Source organism: Sinohyriopsis cumingii, chromosome 5 (assembly GCF_028554795.1).
Source record: "Sinohyriopsis cumingii isolate HCF-2022 chromosome 5, ASM2855479v2, whole genome shotgun sequence".
NCBI lineage: Eukaryota > Metazoa > Mollusca > Bivalvia > Unionida > Unionidae > Sinohyriopsis > Sinohyriopsis cumingii.
The window spans coordinates 115,644,624-115,667,486 of NC_142965.1; the positions used below are offsets into that span (position 1 = coordinate 115,644,624).

The 22,863-nt window shown below is 34.4% G+C and overlaps 1 protein-coding gene and 1 long non-coding RNA gene across 5 annotated transcripts; one reads left to right on the forward strand and one right to left on the reverse strand.

The window, feature by feature from the left end:
- The first annotated feature begins 1,296 nt into the window (after nt 1-1,296).
- On the forward strand, nt 1,297-3,955 carry LOC149800030 (uncharacterized). The gene is made up of 2 exons (XR_016421305.1): nt 1,297-1,581; nt 2,370-3,955. It is a non-coding gene; the product is annotated as an uncharacterized LOC149800030 (long non-coding RNA).
- Nucleotides 3,274-17,896, reverse strand: LOC149800031 (uncharacterized). 4 transcript variants are annotated; one of them, XM_089959551.1, is made up of 7 exons: nt 11,271-11,547; nt 10,033-10,512; nt 9,435-9,603; nt 8,828-8,965; nt 7,995-8,259; nt 6,602-6,708; nt 5,973-6,101 (listed from the first exon to the last, which is right to left on the reverse strand). In XM_089959551.1, the coding sequence occupies exons 2-6, from the start codon at nt 10,480-10,482 to the stop codon at nt 6,660-6,662; spliced, it is 1,071 nt and encodes a 356-aa protein (XP_089815677.1). In that variant the 5' UTR covers nt 10,483-10,512; nt 11,271-11,547; the 3' UTR covers nt 5,973-6,101; nt 6,602-6,659. The 4 variants fall into 4 exon arrangements, with proteins under 4 accessions (XP_089815678.1, XP_089815677.1, XP_089815676.1 ...); XM_089959550.1 differs by lacking the exons at nt 5,973-6,101; nt 6,602-6,708 and adding an exon at nt 17,684-17,896 and having other exon boundaries at nt 7,808-8,259; nt 11,271-11,427; XM_089959549.1 differs by lacking the exons at nt 5,973-6,101; nt 6,602-6,708 and having other exon boundaries at nt 7,808-8,259.
- Between the last annotated feature and the right edge of the window lie 4,967 nt (nt 17,897-22,863).

Genomic DNA, 22,863 nt, shown 5'->3' on the forward strand with positions numbered 1-22,863 from the left:
ACTCGACGATGAGAGGACTGTGGAAAATACTGATCAATGTGAGCATGAGGGTAAGAATGACTTTGTCAACAACAGCATCGAGACAGATGCTAGTGACACAGCAATTGGTGCTGTGCTAAGCCAGACAATGGATGGTGAAGAACATGCGGTGGCCTACCTAAGCCGGAAGCTTCTTCCGCGAGAGCAGAAATATGCAGCTATCGAGAAGGAATGTCTTGCGATCGTGTGGGCGGTTGATTCTTTAAAGTATTATCTGTCAGGGACAACATTTGAAATCGTAACTGACCACAACCCATTGACATGGTTAAATCATATGCAAAGCAAAAATCAGCGTCTACTTAGATGGTGTTTGGCACTCCAGCCTTACAACTTCATTATCAAGCACAGGAGCGGAAAACAACATGGGAATGCAGACGGACTATCGCGCATGTAACAGAAGTATGTAGGAATAAAATGACGAGAGATACTGGTGATTAGTACACTCCAAGGGCGCTGAAAAACCTGGAATAGCTCAGGAATTACTGGACTTTTGGAACTTCATTGTGTTCTGTTTAAAATCATAAGAAATTTATGTGAATATAGACCAATTTGTGTGATTTTAATAGTGACTGTAAGCTTTATGCATTCTGATAATAATGTAAGCTTTATACAAGTTTTATCAATTTTACTGATGTACCAAGCCAGCAAGTATTTTAAAAATATTATATCGAAAACATAAAGTTTCCTCTTAAGAAGGGAGGTGTTATAAGTGCCTGTATCATATTCTAGCAGAATCTAATTGTTAGTAGTGACAGCAGAACATTATTCCCAGCATTCTGGATATTTGATACCAGAGACTGTCAACAGGTTCAGTGCTGTTGTTTATCTTCCCATGGCTATCTGAGCCTGGATAAGGCACAAATGTTAATTTAATTAGAATCCCATGTGTCTAACCCTTACTAAAACAAGAGCAGAGTGATAGAGCAAGCAGTTTTTAGCTGGGCTTGGTACTGTAATGAACACTGGTTTTTCTAGTTTATTTTTAAGATTTTAGCTTTATTTTACATAAAGTTGTAGGACCCTGACTTGGTGTTTGTGTCCTTTGAACCCGATTGTAACAACAACATAATATAATACTGTGTAACATCTGGCACAGAGTCTGTCTTTTGTTTATAGGAGTTAAATACAATATTGTCCCTGTTTCTATGCAGTAAAATTCTGTTATTTAAAGACTTTGATGTGTGTATTTCAAATCAGATAAAATAGCTCTCTAAATTCAAATGAGACATTATGAAAATAATAATGCAGGAAACAAATACTACCTACCAATCTGAATCATACAAAAATTGCATGTACTCATGTAGCTCTTAGTGCCTTGGGTCATTTACTTCAAGTTCAGTACAATCATTCTTATAGCAAGTTTAATTATTCCATAACAGGGGACTTGACTTTAGACCGAAGTATAGAAAAGTGGCTGAGCTGGTGACTCATTTCCATCTCTTCTCCTTACTGCCACAGCAACAGAAAAAGTGGAGAAGGATTTGAGGACTCTACTTGCACTTCCTACGGGGACACACATACCATTGCCAGACTTCCAGACCGGTACCTAATTCTTTTATTTAACATCTGTTCTATGATTTTTATGACCATTCACTTTCACTTATATTTTAAGTATTTTGTTTGTCTGTTTATTACTATTTCAAGAAATATGTAAATTATTGTACAAACCTGTCTCTAGCTGTATTTGCCTGAAATAAACCCCAACACCACAGTAAAACTATACATTGGTTGTGGATATTCATAACATTACACACATCTTACCGACCTATTCACATGCTATTAAACTTTTATCTGATAAAGAACTGACATACAAATACAAACAACTACTAGCAGTGGTAAGATGCAAGAATCAAGGGATACTTGAATAGAAATAGGGTTAACACATTATTTAGTTTTGTTTTGTTTGAAACAAATAGGGGAAATGTAAGTTGTTATAGCATAACTTCTATAATATTCAACACATACTCCCATAGTGGTGATACACACACCCTTCTCCACTGATGAAAACCTCTTATATTCAAGCAAGGTACAAATTTCATTCTCTTCATTCTACATACATATTTTACCTATCTAAACTTGCCACCTCTCTTATCAACCATTTGCTGTCTGCTTAAAGTGACTGCACTTTTTGCAATGCAGTGTTCAGTTTTCTTGTGATGAATTCCAACAAATTATAAATAGTGATCATGGGCTTTCTGTCAGATAAATATGAGCATTTAAACAGACACAAAAAATTATTGAATAAAATGTAAGGTGAAACAAAATGTCCTGACTTGTATTTGTTTCTTGTGCAACATAACACTAGTATTAAAAAAGTGTTTCTCTTTCAGACCTAATATCTACATACATATGGAGAAGTGCTCAGAGAAGTATGAGGAAGTGCTTGCATGGTTGCCACATCATGTCATGTCCAGGAAGGAGAAGTCCCAGAAGATAGTTGTCTATTGCCAAAGCATGAGGGATTGCCAGAACATTTTTATGTGGCTCATGGAAGACTTGGCAGAGAATGCATACAAGGATAAACAGTCAGCTTCCAATAATCGTCTAGTTGAGATGTTCCACAGCAGGACAGATACGAATCAGTGACTAGAATTCTGGAAGATTTTGTGAAACTGCAGGGTTCCATCCGAGTTCTTATATCTACCGTTGCCTTTGGTATAGGAATTCAGGTTGAGGATATAGATGTTGTAGTACATTGGGGTGTTGAAAATTCAGTTCTCTCCTATTGGCAAGAAGTTGGAAGATGTTCTAGGGATGGGCGTAAAGGACTTGGATTATGTTACATATTTCCTAGGTCTCTTAGCCGCTGTTCAGATGAATATATGAAGAAGCTTTGTAAAGCATCTGACTGAGACGTTGTGTGCTGGAACAATTCCTTCTCTCCATCATGGACCAATCATCTTTACCATCATCCAGAATGTGTACTCAAGAGGATTGTGATTGGTGTGAATGTAAAGCCTGTATGTGTTGTGTTAACTGTATGTACAGATGTGGATGTGCAGGAAAACCTTTGAATGTCATTAATCGGTTGTAGAGTTCTGGTTGAAATACATATTAACAGATTGGAATGTGCACTATGTGTAATTCAGTGAAACATTACAGTATTCAAGGCTCTCTAACCTAATTTAGAACAAATTACTACATAAGATTGGTTTAAAGTTATCTGCTGATATATATATAATATATATATATATATAGTAATGCAGGAAACAAATACTAACAATGAGTCATACAAAAATTGCATGTACCAGTACTCATGTACAGTAACATGTATATATTATATTACCATTTTAAGTGGATTTTGATGTAACTCATTGATGTTTCAGCACATACTGGGCTATATAACACTGAAACTACCAGAAGATGAAAAATGCATAGAAATTTGATTGGCATATCATCACATTCAAGGCTTACTACATGAAATGGTGACTAACAAGTGGACTGCACATAATTCATTGACACATCATTCTGTTGGAAACAAGCTGACATTTAAGAAAAAGCTGATTAGAAGTACATGTTTAAAAAATGCCTAGCCATGTGCTCCACTTTCCATTCCAGACTTCCTAGACATTATTTAATTGACACATCAACATATCATGGCTGTATAATTCCATATATTACAGTGGATTTGGACTGTATTAAATTCAATAACACATCAGCACATTCTATGCTAAAGAACCTAATGTAAACTATATATTACATGTACTTGTAAATAACAAATATATATTTGGTTTACAGTCAGTCACAGATACATCAATACATTCTATGTGATATAACATGGTGTAAACCAACAAGTCTGGTATGTCTTCTCTGCAAAAGCCATCCATAACTCACATGTTGTAACACTGGGTATTAGTAGATTAAGAAGAGTATGAATTTATATACTTAATGTTGCAAATAAAGTTGTCTCAATCAAGTATAATCTCCAGTCTTTTGCACATTTTCTTTAGATGCTTCTGAATCCTTTTCTTAAACTCTTCCATTTGATCAAATTTTGAAAGAGAATGAATATCAGGGAATGCTGAGTGACATCTTCCTGAGATTAACTCACAGCATTTGTTGTCTAAGAGGATTTTCACAAGGTCCTCAATATCTGCACTCCTCCTCACAACACCTTTTGTTCGCTTGAAATTGCCACGGTTAAGTATCTTGTGATCAAAAACATACTGAAGTGTTTTCTTTATCCCCACCATTTGACTGTGTCTAGCTATGGTGTCATCAATCAGATTTCCAATGGCGGTCTTGACAGCCTCCTTGTATTCTCTGTTGAAAAATTCCATTTTAAGTCCATTTCAATATTGTGTCCCTCTTTCCCTGCAGTATTAACTGTTATGTTCCATCGAAGTTGGTGTGCCAGACGAGAGGACACTCCACCATTTAGTGCACTTAAAAGATTATAGCCACATACAAAGTACATGGGGTGGTGCTGATCAAAGAACTCTATCATATCATGCCTCCAGTGGCTGATTATTCTATCTCCATCTCCTTCCCTGATAGCATCATGACGGGCCATTTCTCCTAGACCTCTCCATAAAAGAGCCTTGGAGTATTCAAATACGTGATCCTGCTTTGACTTGTAGTCTTTGTTACATTTTGTTGACATGACCTCACACTGTCCAGAGCAAAACCACTCACCAGCTGGGACATCATTGTCACTTAACCCCAAACATGTGAGACGAAACCATCTTCCTTTAGGACAACTGTAATTATGACAACATATAAACTCTTCAGTATCACTCTCTAATTGGCACAGGCCACAATAGCTGGAATCAGCATTACAGTCTTGTAGCTCTGGAGGATGGAATCCTAAGGTTGCCACTTTCTTTGCAATAGACTGAAAATAGCACCATAACTTTTCAATGTCTTTGGGAATATGGTCTTTGTCTATCATTGATCTTGAACTGGCTATGACATATGCCTCTGTAGCAAAGCGTAGTAAATCGGTGGCATAATTGAAGCAGGAGCTGGTTTTACTGTTGACATTGTGGTGCCTGTATCTGTTTCTAATATAATATAACATGCCCACATCACGTGCACTTTGGGGTCTATACAACAGCTTGAATGTATCCTGCAAAAGAAAGGTTTTGGGTCTGTACTACTTATATATTGTAAATATTTGTTGGGTATGATAATGTGTCAAAAGTAAGACTGGTACATCTGGAGATTTTGTTTATAATAACTTGGAAATAGGATCAGATATATATGCATATGTAAATAAATGTTGAACAAATGTTCTTCCAGTATGTTTTGTGAGGCCTTGGCAGGGAGTTTTACTAGATGAATTTAAAAGTCAGAATCAGCAAGCACCCTCTGCAAATATTGTCTAATTAATTTACAAAACAACATCCCAATATAAAATTTGTGTGTTATACTTTTACTTAATACTAAATAATAATTTTATTTCAAATATATGAATGTGGATTAGTTTTTAAATGCTTTCTTACAATATTAGATTTAATAACGGTGTTTAGGGCATTCTAGTTTACACATCTCGAGAATGAAAAAAGTTCCATTCAGCTTTCATATCATATTCATTTCTTTATACAGAATGTAAATAATGCTATAGATAAGCAGTCCTCAACATTATTAGTTAATTGTAAATGAGGCCACATGAATCCATGGGATTTTGCATAGGGAGTTTATATCTATAATTTATTTCATTTCAATTAAGTCTTGATCCTTTTTTATAACAAGGAATATTGTACTTCTTCTGATCAAAAGATATTCAAATACTAGAAAAAGCATATCAACAATTAAAATTTGTGGAAACTGAATTTTAAATAGCAATCACATATATTGTTTGCTTCCTATTCCTACCTCTGATAGTATGCCATGTTTGTGCCACTCCTGTATTGCTGGCACAAGCCCTTGTAATCGGTCCCAATTAGATCCCCCATTGATTCTCGCAATTTGTGCATCATTTGCCCTTTCACAACTGAGGGCATCCCCATAAAGAATACAGGATATTGGGTCCGAGTCCAATCTTCCTGGGACATATTGTTGATATTCTACCATGATATCAACCATATCTGCAATTTTGGTCTCATCCTTTGCCAAAACACCTAGGGAAATCAGTAAAAAAAAAATGGTGAAATTTTATTATTGTGTAAATAAACATTCAAATATAGTCAAAACAAAATGGTTCTCTGTGCCAAAAATGGTTGATTCAGACTAGTTTGTATTTAATTAAGTACAATCAAATGCAAATAATAATTCAGACTGGTTTGTATAATATACAATCAATTACAAACATTAAGTGACTATTAAATTAATATCCTCAAATAAACTATCTAAAACTTTGATCTTCTTCTAAGACATCAAGCCTATCACATTACTGGAAAAGGGCCTCTTCTCTTCCTCAGTAGCAAAGGACACCAACCAATGTAAAAGATGAAAAGTATTCATTTTGGGAACTGCATAATTAACTGCAAGATTATTTTTGCTTTGATCAGCTCTAATGTAAATAATATATGTTCTTAATTTGTCACAAAGTGGCAAAATTCAGTATATATATATATATATATATATATATATATATATATATATATATATATATACTTACAACTTTGCTCTTCTGTCCAAGTTCTTTTGAATATTTATGGGGGATGTGGGCCTGCACTCTATCCTGAAGGCATTTGAATGGTTCTTCCTGCACCAGTATTCTTTGCACTAATATAATGAATTCATATATGTAAAACAAAAACTGTTTTTATGAAAATAAAGTGCAATATAGAAGTTCAATGGTATCTGTACCTATGAACTCTTCAGTATTAATTAACATAACATACTAAATTCAAGATAGATAACAGTTTTCCTCTTTTCAGGTCATTTTTTCTAATTACAAGAAACTGACACTAATATAATTACAAGAAACTGACACTAATATTAGTTTAAAATTCTTTGCAAATGTTATTGTGCATAACTATATTAGGAATGAAAGCAATAACAATCTTTACAGGTTTATTTGCACATGGGGGGGGTAATATCATGCATGTACTTTCCTCCCACAGAAAATTATATGTAAGTATGAATGCATTTGTAATTATCTCTATATTTAATCAGCTAATGAACCTGTTATGACTCTATGGTCTTAAGCAAAGTAACAGAGAACAGGTAATCCAAACAGATGAGTAAAATTCAATTAATAATTAATTACCTGGAATACAAAGTGAAACTTAAATTAGAACTTTAAGTCCAAAAGTATAGAAAGTTTGGAATGAATTTGAGTATTGGATGTGCTGTTGTGCCTGTAGCTTTGAGTGAGCTGATTTATGTATCCCAATGATATGATACAGAATGTTAATTGTTTTTAAATAAATGATTCCTCTAAAATTATACATGGCAAAATATTATTTTAGTGCTGAACTTTAAACAGGAATGATAAAATCTTGTTTACTTTAAAGTTATTTACAGACTGTGACTTGACTATAACGCAACAATATACCCTGCATCTAATTGAAAAGGTTGCTTCCTTGCTCTAGATAATTCATAATCATTAGTAACTAAATGTTGATCACATGACCTAAACATTGATGAAGGGCTTGAATTACCGTCCATCTACACTAATCTCCTTGCACCATGTGACCATTATAAGTCAAGTGCAACATTATTCGCTGATCAAGGCAGTGAGATATTGCTGAAAATTTTGAAATCTTAAGGTAATTATGATCTGAATATGGGAAATTACTAATGACCCTGGGTCTATATCACTTACAATGGAATTTATATAAGTTTTAGCTTGACAAAAATCAGGTAATCCATGGTTTCTTCAAAGGGAACAAGTAATGTCCTGAACTTGAAATTAAACATGTTGCTTATTAATGATCAATAAGTTATTATATAATCTAAAATCGGGGACAAAATGTTAGGTATCTAATATGTTGTTTACAAATGATTATTACATTCTACGATAATGGACAATAGTTAAATGCACAATATCAATATACATAACAAACCTCAAAAGCTGGTAGTCTGCATGATCTGGGTAGAATGACTCAACTGGGATATGCATGATGTCCATGAGTGATGGGTGGTAATCAGAAAGACCCAAACAAGGTACTCTGTCAATTGCTGCATATGCCTGAACGATATTGAGCATCTGATTTCCATGTTCCCGTGTACTGTAGCGGGCACGAGTCTTCTGGTTCACATTATCAAATACCAAAGTGTACCCCATGGGAACCATTGTTATCTCATCGTCATCTGTATCTGAGAAATCATCTGAAATAATTGTTTGGTTATTAGCTTACGCTTGTTTAAACTGATGAAATTAATTTTTGTTCCATGTTTCATTTAGTGTATCATGTCAAAGAACTTAAAACAAAATACATCCGATATTGGTTATTAGAGCCATTTTTGAAGTTGGATATAACAGTCATGGATTCCTTTAAATTTATATATTCAATCTCAGCACCATTACTTACTGAATTTTACTCAATATTTATTTTATGCTGATGAGCAATAAATAAAAATGTGATTTGACATGACTCTGTATCTTACTTTTGTGCTTTTATGATTAGACGTCCAATCTGATAATGAAACATGTCAATTACATCCCATGGAAAAAATATTAATATTAATTACCACGATATTGAATTGTTTTCTATTGAAAATGTTAATTAATATTCATTGCAAAATGACAATATTTCATACTCTGTGTGTGTGTGTGTGTGTGTGTGTTTGAAGTTTAAAAAATGGAATATTTCTACAACTGAGTAAATGGATCTGATAGCCAAATGGTAAGAAAGGATTTGATTCATGGCCCATACATATTATACTACCTACTCACAATGTATGGTATCCTCCATTAAATCTGTACTGCTGACCTGGTCATCATTTGACTCAGACAGGGAATCCTGCTCTAATGTATAATACATGTCAGTGCTTCCTGTCTCATCCAACATCCTCACACCGACCTCCTCAATGACTAATAAAGTAGAAGCAATACCAGAATAAACTTACTTAAAATTTGGAAAAAGAATATAAAAATGAATGAGAAGACAAATTCAATTGAGAAATCATACTAACCAAAAAAAAACATATTTTCTCATGGGTTTACCACAACTGACAGTGTTAATGTATTTCTTATACAATACCGAAGAGTGGTAATTTCAAATGAATCTATCATTTGCATATACGGAACTAAATTTGTATTCATAAATCCATTCATAGTACAAATTTGGTCTTATGCAGAAAACTGAAAGTAACAAAAACGATTGAATAATAGAAATAATTTAACTACACGCATTACAAAATAATGAATGCTTAACAATTGTGGTAATTTCACACAGATTTAATTCTCCTCGATAAATACTACCTATGTGGTGGAAGTGGATGATATTATCAATTCAGTTATGTAATGCAAATTTATGCTCCCAATTAATGATGATACCTACAAGGCTCATCATTGTCAAAAAGGCGTCTCCTGGCTTGTGGTGCTCTGTCTGTCAGGAGTGACTTCTGCTGCAGGAGGTCATCTGCATACTGCCGACGGATTATGTCAATGCATCTCCTGACTGCATGTATGCTCAGGCATAGTCCCAGATGGTTCAGTCTAGCAAAGGCCTGTGAAATATAAAAAGGTTATTAATGTATGGTTATATATTTAACATTTAATTTTATGTCTTTATTCTTGTGATCGTTTGTATTTCTTGTTAGAATATACCAAAGTCAATTAAAGAATAAGTTTATTACAATATCTATTTATTAAATCTTGACCGATAGATATACAAGATCTAATGAAATTAGACAACTGCTTCAGTGTGAGGAATATTTCCTACTGTTTTTGGATCAGACATTAATTATTTTTTTTAATGGTGACTGAGATTCACTTTTAAAAATTATTGCCCTGAAAATGTATCCTTTCACAAATCTGTTGGCATGATATTAATATTGTTAAAAACAGGAGCTCAAGGGATTCAAGCGATAATCTCAGGTTGACCTGCTCTACCTCCTGAAAAATAGATGGTTTAATCCTTAGCAATTATAACTCACTTCTCTTGAACAACCAGCAAGCCACATCTCCACCCCAACCATCTGTTGCAAAAGCTTCATGTGACCAGGATTCCTCATGAAGACTATCTGGCCTATGATAGCTCCTATGTTTGGAGCAAGCCAATGAATTCCACGAGCAAAGCTTTTTTCCGTCCTGCTTTTACTTCCTGCTGCTTTCAGCAATGACATCAGCACAGGGCATTTCTCTTCACTTTCAGCAAGGACTTTCTGCCAGATGAAGCTGCTTATCTGTAAGTAAGGGTCACCACTTGCTCGCCATACTGACTTAAAGGCAGGGTGGCATACTGCTTTCATCTCCTTTTTAATTATGTCCCCCACTACCTTCAGAAGGGCCATCTTAAATGTCTTACTTATCTGCAGGAGAAGATGAAGTGCAGTCGCATGTCTGCTTTTCTTAATGAGGCTGGCTGCATAGGATATATGCTTCATCTTCTTATTTATAGTAACCTTTACATTTGTCTGAAGTTAAAAAAGGAGAATTTTTAACTGTGAAATATTTATTTGAAAATTAGTAATTCCTATCAAGTACAGTAAGTTGTTGTGTGAGATTAACATTTTATATTTTAATAACAGCATGTAGTTAAACAAATTGTTCTAAGTGATAGTCCACATAAATACATTTGAATATGTGCAGTCTAAAAGACTGTAGAATGTCTAGCAAGATTATATCATAACAGTTAATAAAGCCAAACAAATATATTAGTGCCTGGTACCATTTTCATGTTGAAGATGTGTGAGGCCACCTAGCATCAGTAGTTCTGGATAGTAGCAAGCAATATTATGTCTAAAAATCTAATTCAAGCTTGATTAACCTAAGCCAGGAGGTTATGTTTTAATATATTCTTAATAAATGTCTTTAATATAAATTTTCACTGATTTATTAGGTGCATATATCATCAATATCAGATCCCAGGGTAAAAGGTATACAATAGAAAGAACAGGTTCAGTGTGATAATAAAAGTTAAATTTTTGTAGTTATTTGGAAGGAAAAACAATGGCAGTTTTAATCCAACCTAAACTTCATGTATTAAAGAAATATAATTTCCAAATGGGAAATGTAGTAAAATCAAAAGATGTGGAAATTTAATAAATATTACCATTATCACAAATCTCAGTTTATTCTTATCTCTCTCTCTTAACTTTCAATATCTCATAATTCTCATTACAATATAACTGTGCTGCAAGAACTCAGTGACACTTATAATTATTCTGGTTACCTTGATTGGGGTGCTGGTAACAATTTTTCTTCTTTTGCTCTTCTGGCGGGGTGGAAGGGGCTGTAGCTAGTACCTTCTGTCCAACATATCTGTCCCTCTTAGAGGATGACTTCAGGTCCTGGATAGCCTCACTCCATATTCTCTTGCCAGCAGAAATCTGTTTTGTTTCAACAAAATGCACAGTATAATGATACTTGTATTGTAAAGGTTTAAGTAATTACAGAAGTCTAATGTAACTGATGTATATATTAGACAATGCTCACATTAATTTGAGAGGTTGAACTGTACTAATGTTATTATCACTTAAGATAATGCATTTAGTACATGTTGACATGAATAAGCATATTATGTTGTTAGCAATATATTGCATATTGTTATTTATGTTAATGAGAGACTACCTGTCCAAACGCATCAAAATTTATTGGCAATCTGTGCTGTATCCATCACAGATAACAATTATCTGTTAAAGAACTAAATGAAAATATCTCATTTGAATTATAATATTAATTAAATAAACTGTATGACATATTTTTATTATTTACAAATAGTTAATTCAAGATATTATAGTTCAAGTCTGTTTTCTTTATTTATTGATCTATATAATAATTATTAAAATATCACAAATGTGTTGATAGTTTTTATAGGAATTGGGCAGTTCTTAAAACCATACAAAACTTTAATCAACATTTTATCTTTCTTTCTTTTCAAGCATCAATTGATACCTTTCACTACTGTTTATTTTTCTAAAAAAATATATGTATCTGAAATTTACTGTCAAAGGTTACAAATAACATTGAGAGAGAGAGAGAGAGAGAGAGAGAGAGAGAGAGAGAGATGTTTATGATATGGAATATGCATAGGCATTATGATTTAGGGTCAACATTGTTTAATGAGATTTTCCTAATGTTGGGTGTCATACTGATTATTAAGTGAATATTTAATTATTTAATTATTAATTTCACTACTATAGAATAAATAAAGAAAAAGTGGCACCACCTTTTGTAAACAAGTGCTGTAATTTTTTTTATATTCTTGTTTTGAATCTCTAAAATTGGATTTAAATGCACCATTATTGGGACCCTTATAACTTGGAAGTTTGTCATTTCACCTTGCTAATCACAGTAGAACAAGCATAACATATATATGCACTTCCGTCTGGAGTAAATGTTAGCCCCAAATGATCATGTAGCACATCTTGAGCTGTTTCTGTCTGTCTCTTCAGTTTTCCATGTAAATTAACTTTGTTGGATCGATTTGTGCCCAGGTGAACACCACAAAGCGAGCATGTATTTTCCACCATTGAATTTTTTGCATTCATTTCGTTCTAATCACGCGTTAACTTAACTGTACGAGAATGGTACTACAAAGGATGTTTCTTACCTGTCTTGTTCGGAGTCTGCTTGAATCATGTGATAGTCACATTCACGTTGCTACAGCCGAGTCACATGACCAAGCGTACCGAGTGTTTCGAATGAGCGAACGAGAGGAAGTCGCATCGGATTGGTTGCTCTGTGTAGTATGGTGATCACGAAACTTAAATGTCAACGGTATTTTAGGGTTGTGTTATTCTGCTTGGATTTACAAGTTGTCAAACGTAGGATTTGATTCGGAAATATGCTGTACATATCGCAAAAAGAACTCTTCAGCCGACGGGAGCTCAACAGCCGCGAAAAATACCGGTAAGTGTGTGAAATATACACATATATGTGCAGCCAAAAGTGTCTGCTGATAATTGCAGAGTTCAATGAATACATGAAATCAGCCCCTAACCCCAACATCAAGATCGTAACGGGTGAAGGGCTGATTTATCGGCCTATTTTAGTACATGCCATCTCGTAATAAATGACAGGGTATTTTCTGTCAAATTTAATAATTGTTAGGACATTTGATAGTTTCTCTTCTATAGATCTGTGTTACTGGTTCTACATATTTACTTTTTATAATTTCTTTTTGTTTATTTATGGTCTCATAGATCCATGCTTCGCAATGACCGACAATACTTGTATATAACCTACTGCTACTCGTGGTTTTTTTTCAACATTATCTTCACATCTATGTCCCATTTTTAACATCTGATGTATTGCGGTCTAGTACATATTCATTTACTGATCTCATGTCTTCATTTTCCTCTTAAAACTAATCAGATAACATTTATTACATTGATATTTGTTGATGATTGAAGATGTTTGGTTGATATTCCATCGGTTTTCTCATCTCTCCATTTCAACAGACTCATCTCTATCCATTCGTTCTATGTGGGGCATTTGTTGTTGATATTCAGTAGAATCCTCAATACCCTTTTCTTTGCATGAATATTCGAAATGTTAATAATACAACGAGTACTAAAATCACAAGAAAAAGAGTTATTGTAATCATGATCATTGTGAAAGTGTGCCCTTGCTTTTTAATGTTTGGTATTCTTTGTGGGGTGGCTGAGACAGGGTTAGAAACTTATTAACGTTTTTTAATAATGAAATATATAGCAGGAGCGTACATTGCAAGTCTTTGATGAATACATTTAAAAATGAAAGAAACCATATATACGATTTCAAAAGGAATTTAAAATCAGACTGATATTGTCTCACAGTACTTGTCAATTCTTCTGTATAAAATCAAAGCAACAACAAAACAAAAAACTGAATTTCACACCTTTGTCGTCATCAATAGGAGATACATAATGAAGTTCTTAACTTTTCATATCTTTATTCTGCTGCTTGTTAGATATCATGGTTATCCCTTTGAATAACACCCAATCAGTTACAAATGATTTTGTAATACAAGATGCAATAAACCACCACTTTATGATTTATCATAGCACAATATGTGAATTTTGATTCTTGATTGAGTAAAGACATCTTTCTGTAGAATTATTATACCAAAGATTTTTCCATGCCAAGGCCTGAATGGAAATAAAACCTACTGAAGTTTTCTTTCTGTAATGATGTAAATTCTCATAATCATATATAAAATGTAATCCAAGTTATTTAAATAAATCTCAAAGTATTGAGATTAAACTTGAAATCGAGATACATTTCAGATTTAAAAGGTTGATAATTCCTTTACATAGGTACAAACGTTTTATTTACCTCTATAACTATATTATGTTAGCATAATTAGCACAATAGTTATGATTTTTCTGTGCCCACAGCAGAATAAAAATGCACAAAAAATGACACCCAAGTAAATGTGTGCATTATTGCTGTTCCATGCGTTTGTTTGGATGTGCAATTTTGACGTCTAAATCAACTTTAATTACGTTTCTCTTGTAGACATTGATGACTCAGCCCTACCCAACAAATATGGCGAGAAAAGCAAACTGGCAATATGAAGGAGATACCTTATTAGTTTTCTTTTTAGACGTTGTTAAGATTATTTCAATTTAAGTAAAATTTTTTACCATTTGTGACACATGACAATTATCACTTTAGAAGCCCTTCATACCAGTTTGGTTTTGTCTTACTTAGTCAGTTTTGCTTATAGATTGTGAGAAGAAATCATTCAAAGATGCTTGTATGGGATGGAAGCAGTAGAAATAGCCACCATATGTGGGTGGCCAAGTGGTCTACATTGCTCACCTTTACAGATAACTCGTATCTCATCTTGTATCGAGTCTAGAGCTAAGCAATCTTACCAGTAGCATCTTATGGTTGTTGTTGATCCGGGGGTTTTCCTGGTTCTTCCTCCACCAGATATACTGGCCGCCATGTCATGTGCTATGTTAAACCCACAAAATCATAAGCCGATCGGCAACACTTGATCAATAGCACACTACTAATGTCAGATTTTTGGTCAGCGTCTTTTAAGTATGTTCAGAGAAGATATTATTTAAAGGTTTGTTCTAATTTTGTAATGATAATTATATTGATTACAGTTTGGAATCCAGGGATCGTCCTGGGCTTCGCCAATGTCGCAAATTGCGATTTTTTCCCTTATTGGCAACAAAAATATCCCATCTGGCGATTTTTTTGGCGACAGACTTTTTGGTTATTTAATTTGTACATACAATCATAGATTTGGACTGGATAAATTAAAAGGGAGAACGAAAGGAAGCCACAAACTTGACTAAGCAATGCATTGGAATCAATCTGTTACACAAACAATCCTTTGTTCGTATTGACAACCCCATCTTTACAGTGCATTGTTACATCATAATCTGCTTATGCTGACATCTGGGCTGAGTATGCTGTGATACAGTAAATCATGCTACCGAACTATACCTACAACTGACCGACTTCTGAAGACGCGAATAGAACAGATACAATTAATTGAATGGCTAAATCTTCTGTTGGTTTTTTTTTTTTTTTTTTTACATATACCAGTACAATAGTTTTGCTGAACCTTCATAGAAAACTGATAACCTTTGAAGTACCGACTACTGTGTATAAATACAAAGCAAATGGAAAAATCTCAATCACAATTATGTCTGTCGCCAGTGCAGCATTTTACTCATTGATCTTTTCCTTTTGCCATCAATCCGTGTTACGGCTGCTGAGACTTAAACTCCGAAACAAGAAATAGCACAAAACAAAAACAACAACCAGTTTTGCACAATTAATAATAATTATTATTTCTCAAAATACAAGAGTGAAAGAATCTCTAAATTGGGTGTGAATTTATGCTTATATATACGGTCCAATATTGCTAGGTGTTGATTCGTGTAAGTTTCATTCGTGGGAATGTAGATCCTATTTTGTTTGTCGAGAAAATTTATACAGCATTCAGTGATCATTCTTGGGATTTAGGAAGCAATTCACTACAAGCTTTGTTAAGCTAGCCATAAGGAGGAGGGGGGGGCTGCTGATAGACTACTGGTGTCACCTGTCAGTGCTGTGGACTGTGAACGTGGATTCAGTAAGATGAACCTCATAAAAATTGACATCAGAAATAAACTCTGCATCTCATCTCTCGAGAATTTCATGAGAATCAGCATGTACAGATGTGAAAATTAGACTTTGAAACTGCATTCAACAAGTGGGCAGCCCTAAAATTGCGACGGATCTTCATGTAACACTTTGTAACATTTTGTTAATGCTTGTTGTAATTAAAGAATTAAGTAACCCATCTTTTGTAATTTTCATTGCCTGTTACATTAATAGACTAAATTAACACTTGGAAAAATGTACACTACTTGTTCTGGCGACACTTTTTGAAAATTGGCGACAAAATATTGAGGTTGGCGATTTTTTGGGCGACAGCTTTTTAAAAGCCAGGACCATCCCTGGAATCGCTTGTAAAAGTGTTGCAACTTTAACTTCGAAGATGGTTTCTGTAAAACTTAGCCAATTATATTTTAGCACTTTTTGAATGAAATTTTTTAAAGGTGGGGTTCTTTTCTTAGTAGAGCGAGCATATTAAATGGTAGAGTGACATCATTTGTAAAGGCTTAACAGCATTTAATGACAGGATGCTTTCAGTCAAACTTTGGTCAAACCTTTAGAGAAATAAATCATGAAGCTGCTTGAAGAAAGGTTTGTCCACATTTTGAAAACAATGTAAGGACTCCTAACTTTGAAAATATCCTGAGATAGCATGACCTCATGAAAAAAATATAATAGGAGATATCAAGATTTATATCAAATGTACAGACTTTAGCAGACAAACATGTCTCCTGACCTCTGAATGTGTTAGGATTTAATTGGGTCAGATGGTTGGGATCTCAAGACCTAAATGTTCTTGCAACCAAAACCTTTTTCCTTATTTTTCCCATCAAAACTATTATCATTTATGCCAAGTATATGCATATAGAATTTTTGATAAAATCTCTAAATATAAAAAATAACATGTAAATTAAAAAGTTATTACAGAGAACTTAATGCAGCATCAGCAGGCTCATCAGGGCACATAGACAAATTGCTCTATTACATCACCCGTGGGTACGGGTATACTTTCTATTATTGTTTTGTCTGAGGATGAAAGCTGTCTTTGTAATTCAGTAATACTTTTATCATGAAATAATTATGTGCTTAGTATTGAGGGAGGGAGTACATTCTGCTTACAAGACTGTGCTTACCAAGTTTATACTTAAAATTATTAAAAATGTTTAAAAAATAATTATTAGATGAATGACAGTATGTTAATAGCAATAAGGACAAATAACGAAAGATGTGCAACTGCTTAATTTTAATTGGCAAAAACTATTAGCTGTTTTAATAAGTAATTCATATTGCTATGCCAGTCTCACAATTTTATATTATCTGTGTGTTGAGTACAATTATTTAAAATGCTGCGTACATTGTTTCCAATGATTACGTTGCACTGAGACGGTCCCTCGTTGAAAGCACATGTCGGCTTTGAATGAGATCGACCGACACTCATTTCATCAATTCTGGTGATTATTTCAAATCGTCACCATGTTTCGAGTAACTGTTAGATACTTATGTATTACTAGATGACAATATTTTATGTTGCCTTACTTGTTTATAGAGTATTTTAATCCAATATTGCCTCCCGAACGTCTTCCACTAGGTTTGTAATGGCGCCATTGTTCTCCGCAATCTATGTTGCTGAGCGCGAGGTGGTAGCGTTCCCGTTTCTAACCCGAAAAGGGTAAAGAGAGTATAAATACCGCCCCAGTAATTGCAGACGAGAGAGTGACAGCATTGCAGACGTGAGACTGACAGCATTGAAGTCAGAACAGTCTGTCTCCTTTCGGACCAAAATTTCAAAATTCAAAATCTAAATTTTTCTCAGTCATGACTAATTTTATTCAGGTAAAAACCATCTATGAAAGTGTTATGTTATTGCAATACCAAAAATCGGATTTGCCCAGATTTTGATTTATACAAATTTCGGACTTGTCCCAATTTAAGTTATCCAAATTTCGGATTTGTCCAGATTTTGAAGGATACAAATTTCGGGTTTGTCTAAAATTTCGGAATTACCCAGATTTTCATTAGAAGGTTTTATTTAATAGAGTTTCTATAAATAGGGTTAGTACAATTCTCCACCAATAGGATTATACTTTGATGTTATAAAAACATAATCTTCATTTTATCAAATTTAGTTTATAAATCATGTATGCTAAAATCGTTGTTTCTTAAAGTATACATGAAATATTGTGTATTAAAAATAATCTTGTTTGCTTAGGTTGTGTAGTAAATGTATGTCATGAAGTAACATTATTATTTTGTATGTCAATGTAATTCTGATCTTGTGAGTATTAAAAAAAGGAAATAAGAGAACACAATAAAAAGTAAAACATGATTTATTCTGTATTTATTTACATCATAAATAGCACACATTTCTTCATTCTTCTCTATAATCTCCTCTGTCATTGTAGTCTTTTGTTGTTCAGAAATATCAATACAAACACCACAATCAATAATGCTACATTCGCTTCACCTCAAGCCAGTACCAGTCGACCCCAGAATATATTATGACTGAAAGAACCGTAGCAAACAGTCGTAACAATATCTAGCTGAATTTTTAGACAATTGTCCAGTAGCGTTGAGGTTTTTTCGTCATGGGCTTAACCGTTTTACAACATTGCCTGTAATATCAATGCAAACATGTATAGATCCTCACAGTTATATAATTAGAGAGAAATCATTTTAAACCATTTTTCAAGTTTCAAAATCAAATCTCATCAAATCAAACAAAGTAGGACTTAAAGAAGCATGCTCTGGAAACACTTGTAACAGTTGTCAGTACCGAAAATCTCAAAGGCGAAATGAAGACTATTTACAAAACTAACAATGTAAACAAGACAGAGAATACAAACCAACACAGGATCGAGTATAACATAATGCATGTGAAGAAAATACCATAACATGAAGCTAGTAAAGTTCTTTCTTATTGACATGTACTCACTATTGGCAACATAGACTGTTATTTCCATACCGTAGCAAGGGACCTATTCTAGGAGAAACATCCAAATTTGTTGGAAAGCGAGAAGGAAGAAAAACATAATTTGATGATCCAGTCTGCATTAATTTAACCATAAATATTATTACCAAATGTGTCCGATGTTATACAGTTAGGAGAGTAATATTGATATTATTTGGCCCGTTTTGTTTTTACTTTTGACAATTACAGCTGAAATATATGCATGTCCAACATAGTATTAATTAAAATTAAACGACCCCTGAAACGAATAGAGCCTATAAATTATTACCATCTATACTTTAAAGCGAACCGTTTCGTCTTGGCCACAACCGCCACCGAAAAGGACATATTTTTTTAACCCAATTCCAGCTCAAAAAGGAAATAAAAGAACCAAATTATGCAATCAGATATTGTTATACAGAAAAGTTTATTTTTCTTGACATTGTTTTACGGCGGATAGTTCTTTGAGTGCATTAAAAACCACTTAGGATTCTAAAGCTGTTTAATATATGGACAAAAACTTCTATACGTTTGGTGTCATATAACCTAAAATGGTTTTTAAATATTTTGATATTATATTTGAATCAGGTTTAAATTATAATCCAAAGTATGGGGATTAATCGCTGCAAATGTACAACTGATTATGAAAATAAAGAATAAAAGGAGTATTGCGACTTCAGGAAATGTACATATAATGATTTTTATGGTGAAATGGGCAGTGTGTGTCTGTGGACAAATACGTACGTTAATTTGAAATTCTGGACAAATTGATTGTTGTTCATAGTGGGAAGTATATTACATTGTCTTCCGTTTAGTATTTATAGTTTTTAGTTATTGCATTGGCATGGGAAAATAAGAACGTATTTGTCCATCTTTGGAGTGAAGTATTACTCCGTAAAAAAAAAACGAGTTCATATTTTGTCATATACTCATTTTGTCTTCTACCAAGGGCTGAATAATAAAAATAACACTACAAGAAAAAAGTAATTGAATTTATGCTGGATTCCAAAATAAATATAAAATCGTAGAGTCATCAATATACAGTAACAATATTAATGTGCAAATAGCACCTCAGTAGTAAGGGGGGTCACATTACGTACAATGGGAATTAGCATTACAGGGACCTCTGGGTCACTTTACGTACAAGGGAAATTTAACATGGCGAAAAATCGTGGGTGACTTTACGTACAAGGGGAATTGAATATGGCGAAAAATCGTGGATCACTCTACGTACAAGGGGAATTTAACATGGGGAATAGACTTTGGGCTTGTTTAGGGACAAGGGGAATTGAACATGGGATTTGTTTTAAAAAAATTTTTTAAAAAAGGGGTAGGCAATTGAAAGGCTATCTCTTTTCGAGAAATATGGCTGGCCCTGAAAAGGGCCTTTGGGTTTTTCTTCTTTCATCTTCTTAACTTCTTCCACCATCCTCTTATTTTGTCCATCAACCCTTTCTTCTTCTTTTCTGTTTCCGGCATCCAGTCCGGGTGGCCCATGGCCCGGAACTTCTCTTGGATTTTCATCCAGTTTGTGTTCAGTTTTTCTAGTTCTTCCTTTTTTCTTCTATTTTCTTCTTCTTGTCTTTCCTTAGACCACTTTTCTTTGATCTTCTTGACCTCTTCGGTCAGCACATTCCTCATTACTTCTTCAGTTTTCTTAAGTTTTTCTAACCCCCACTTCGCGAAACACCAATCTGTCCATTCTACAATGTCTTCTAGAAAGCACCTTGCACTCGTCACATGATCTATTGCTTCTTTTAACTTGCCCACTTTGACAAAAGGTGGGTTAATTAAACCTGTGATTCTCTTCTCCTCATCCGCTATCATTTCTTTTACAATATTTACGGATAAGTGGAGGCTGGTTACTTGTCTTGAGACGAAGTCTTTTGTCACTGCATACCTCCATTCCTGTTCAACCCTTTCTGCTACACTCAATCCATCTACCATCCAATACCAACTTCCCATAAGATCGTTGTATAAAGCTGAAGCTGCTGGCATCTTCTTGTTTGCTTATTCCGTAGAATGGGCTCCAATGACCAACATTGTTAGTTTTATACCGAAAGCGCGGACGTGATGGAAAACATCCCCCTAAAAACATAAAATTGATCTTACCTAGATCATGACCTAACAACGCGCTCACGTGAAGGAAAACATCCCCCTACTTTCTCATTTCATATAATGAAACCCAAACTATACTCTTCACATACGCTAAGAAACCTATAATCTACTATTCACACTAACATACCTGAGCTCTTACAATCACTAACACACCAACACACATACCCTCACATTTTTTTAAAGAAAGAGTTAGTGTTTATATTCACACTACTCTACTTACACACATCGGCAAATTGATCGTTATTTCGTTTCTAGAGTATTGGGTAGCCCTGAAAAGGGCTGTTTTTTTTGTTTGCTATAGCATTCTTTTTTAGTTTCTAAGAATGCGATGTCCTCTGAGGATAGACTTTCTGGCGATAGGTCTGCTTCTTCGGAAAGAGAAGAAGAACTCTTTGGTGTCGATACGGCAATCGACAAAGCCTCTGTCAGCTTCAGGTTGCTGTTGCTGCTGCTGTTGCTGCTGCTGCTGTCTCTGAAGTCTGTACTTCTCTATCCATTCTTCTTTTTCCCTGTTCATTTCTTCTCTGAAGAGCTCTTCTATCAGGTCTTCAGTGACTTTTAACATTCTCACATTCTCTATTTCTTCTGGCTTCGGTATCAGACTGTGTCTGACCCTATGCAAATTCACGTAGGCTTCGTTGAGTTTAGCTAGTTTGGAGCACATCTTCGTAGGAGGATGAGTCGACAATGGATGGTTAGACTGGAAACAACCCCGGTTCTTAAAGTCAAAGCGCGGACGTGAAGGAAAACATCCCCACACGGTTTTCGAGCCGCAACGTTCAGTGAGTGTCATGAGAAGGATAGTAAGAAATGAAAGAGCATCAATCCAACATTCTTATAGCTAAACAAAAGACAAAGGCATTTTTTTCAAAACACAACATTTTTTATTCAAAAAATCACTTAACACTAAACAACAACTCTAACATTTTTAACAATAATCCAACACTATAACATCAAACAATCTTTTCTAATCACAAACATTTTTTCTCAATGGACAATCTACTTTAAACAGGGCTGACAACGTTGTGAATGAAATTGTGATTTCCACTGTTGTAAATCATTAGGCCATTGATGGACACTACGTTTCCTAGCTTGAGACAAAAGATAAGCATAATGGTCACAAAACCATCGATCTACTTTCACATCATTTCTTGAAGAAGAACGAGGATCAAAATGAGTCACTAAATGTTCTAAGGAATAGCCCAGGCTGCGATGATGCAGAAAATACACACAATATTGTCCACACACCAAGGAATCTGTGCCTTGCAATTTCACGTTATTGAATCGGGTGGTTTGAGCATTTCTTCTCATGAAGTCGATGATATCGTCTTCCAAAGGGGGCAATCCGTACGAATCAAAATATTCCACACATCCTTCTTGAGGAAAGTAAACGGCTACCCAGTGGGTTCCTGGGAGATGACTGTCGTCCGTGTTGATCACGTAAGCTTGATGGTCTTTAGGTTGGCGATGAGGGAGTTCATCTTTAGCACAGACGACAGGATTCCAAGAAGCCGTATACGAACTGTGGTTCAAAAGGTAATAAAGTTCCCAGGTATCCATTGATTTGTGTGTGGTTTTTTCTTCTTCACAGGTAATAATAAGTCGTCAATTCGATCCTGACTTTTTGCTTGAAAATGTCTCACGAATAAAC

Coding starts and splice junctions, on each gene's coding strand:
- LOC149800031 (XM_089959550.1), bottom strand. CDS start 10,482: ATGAAGCATATATCCTATGCAGCCAGCCTCATTAAGAAAAGCAGACAT. Junction 9,604..10,032: donor TTGCTGGTTGTTCAAGAGAA/GTGAGTTATAAT, acceptor TATATTTCACAG/GCCTTTGCTAGACTGAACCA. Junction 8,966..9,434: donor TTTTGACAATGATGAGCCTT/GTAGGTATCATC, acceptor CTACTTTATTAG/TCATTGAGGAGGTCGGTGTG.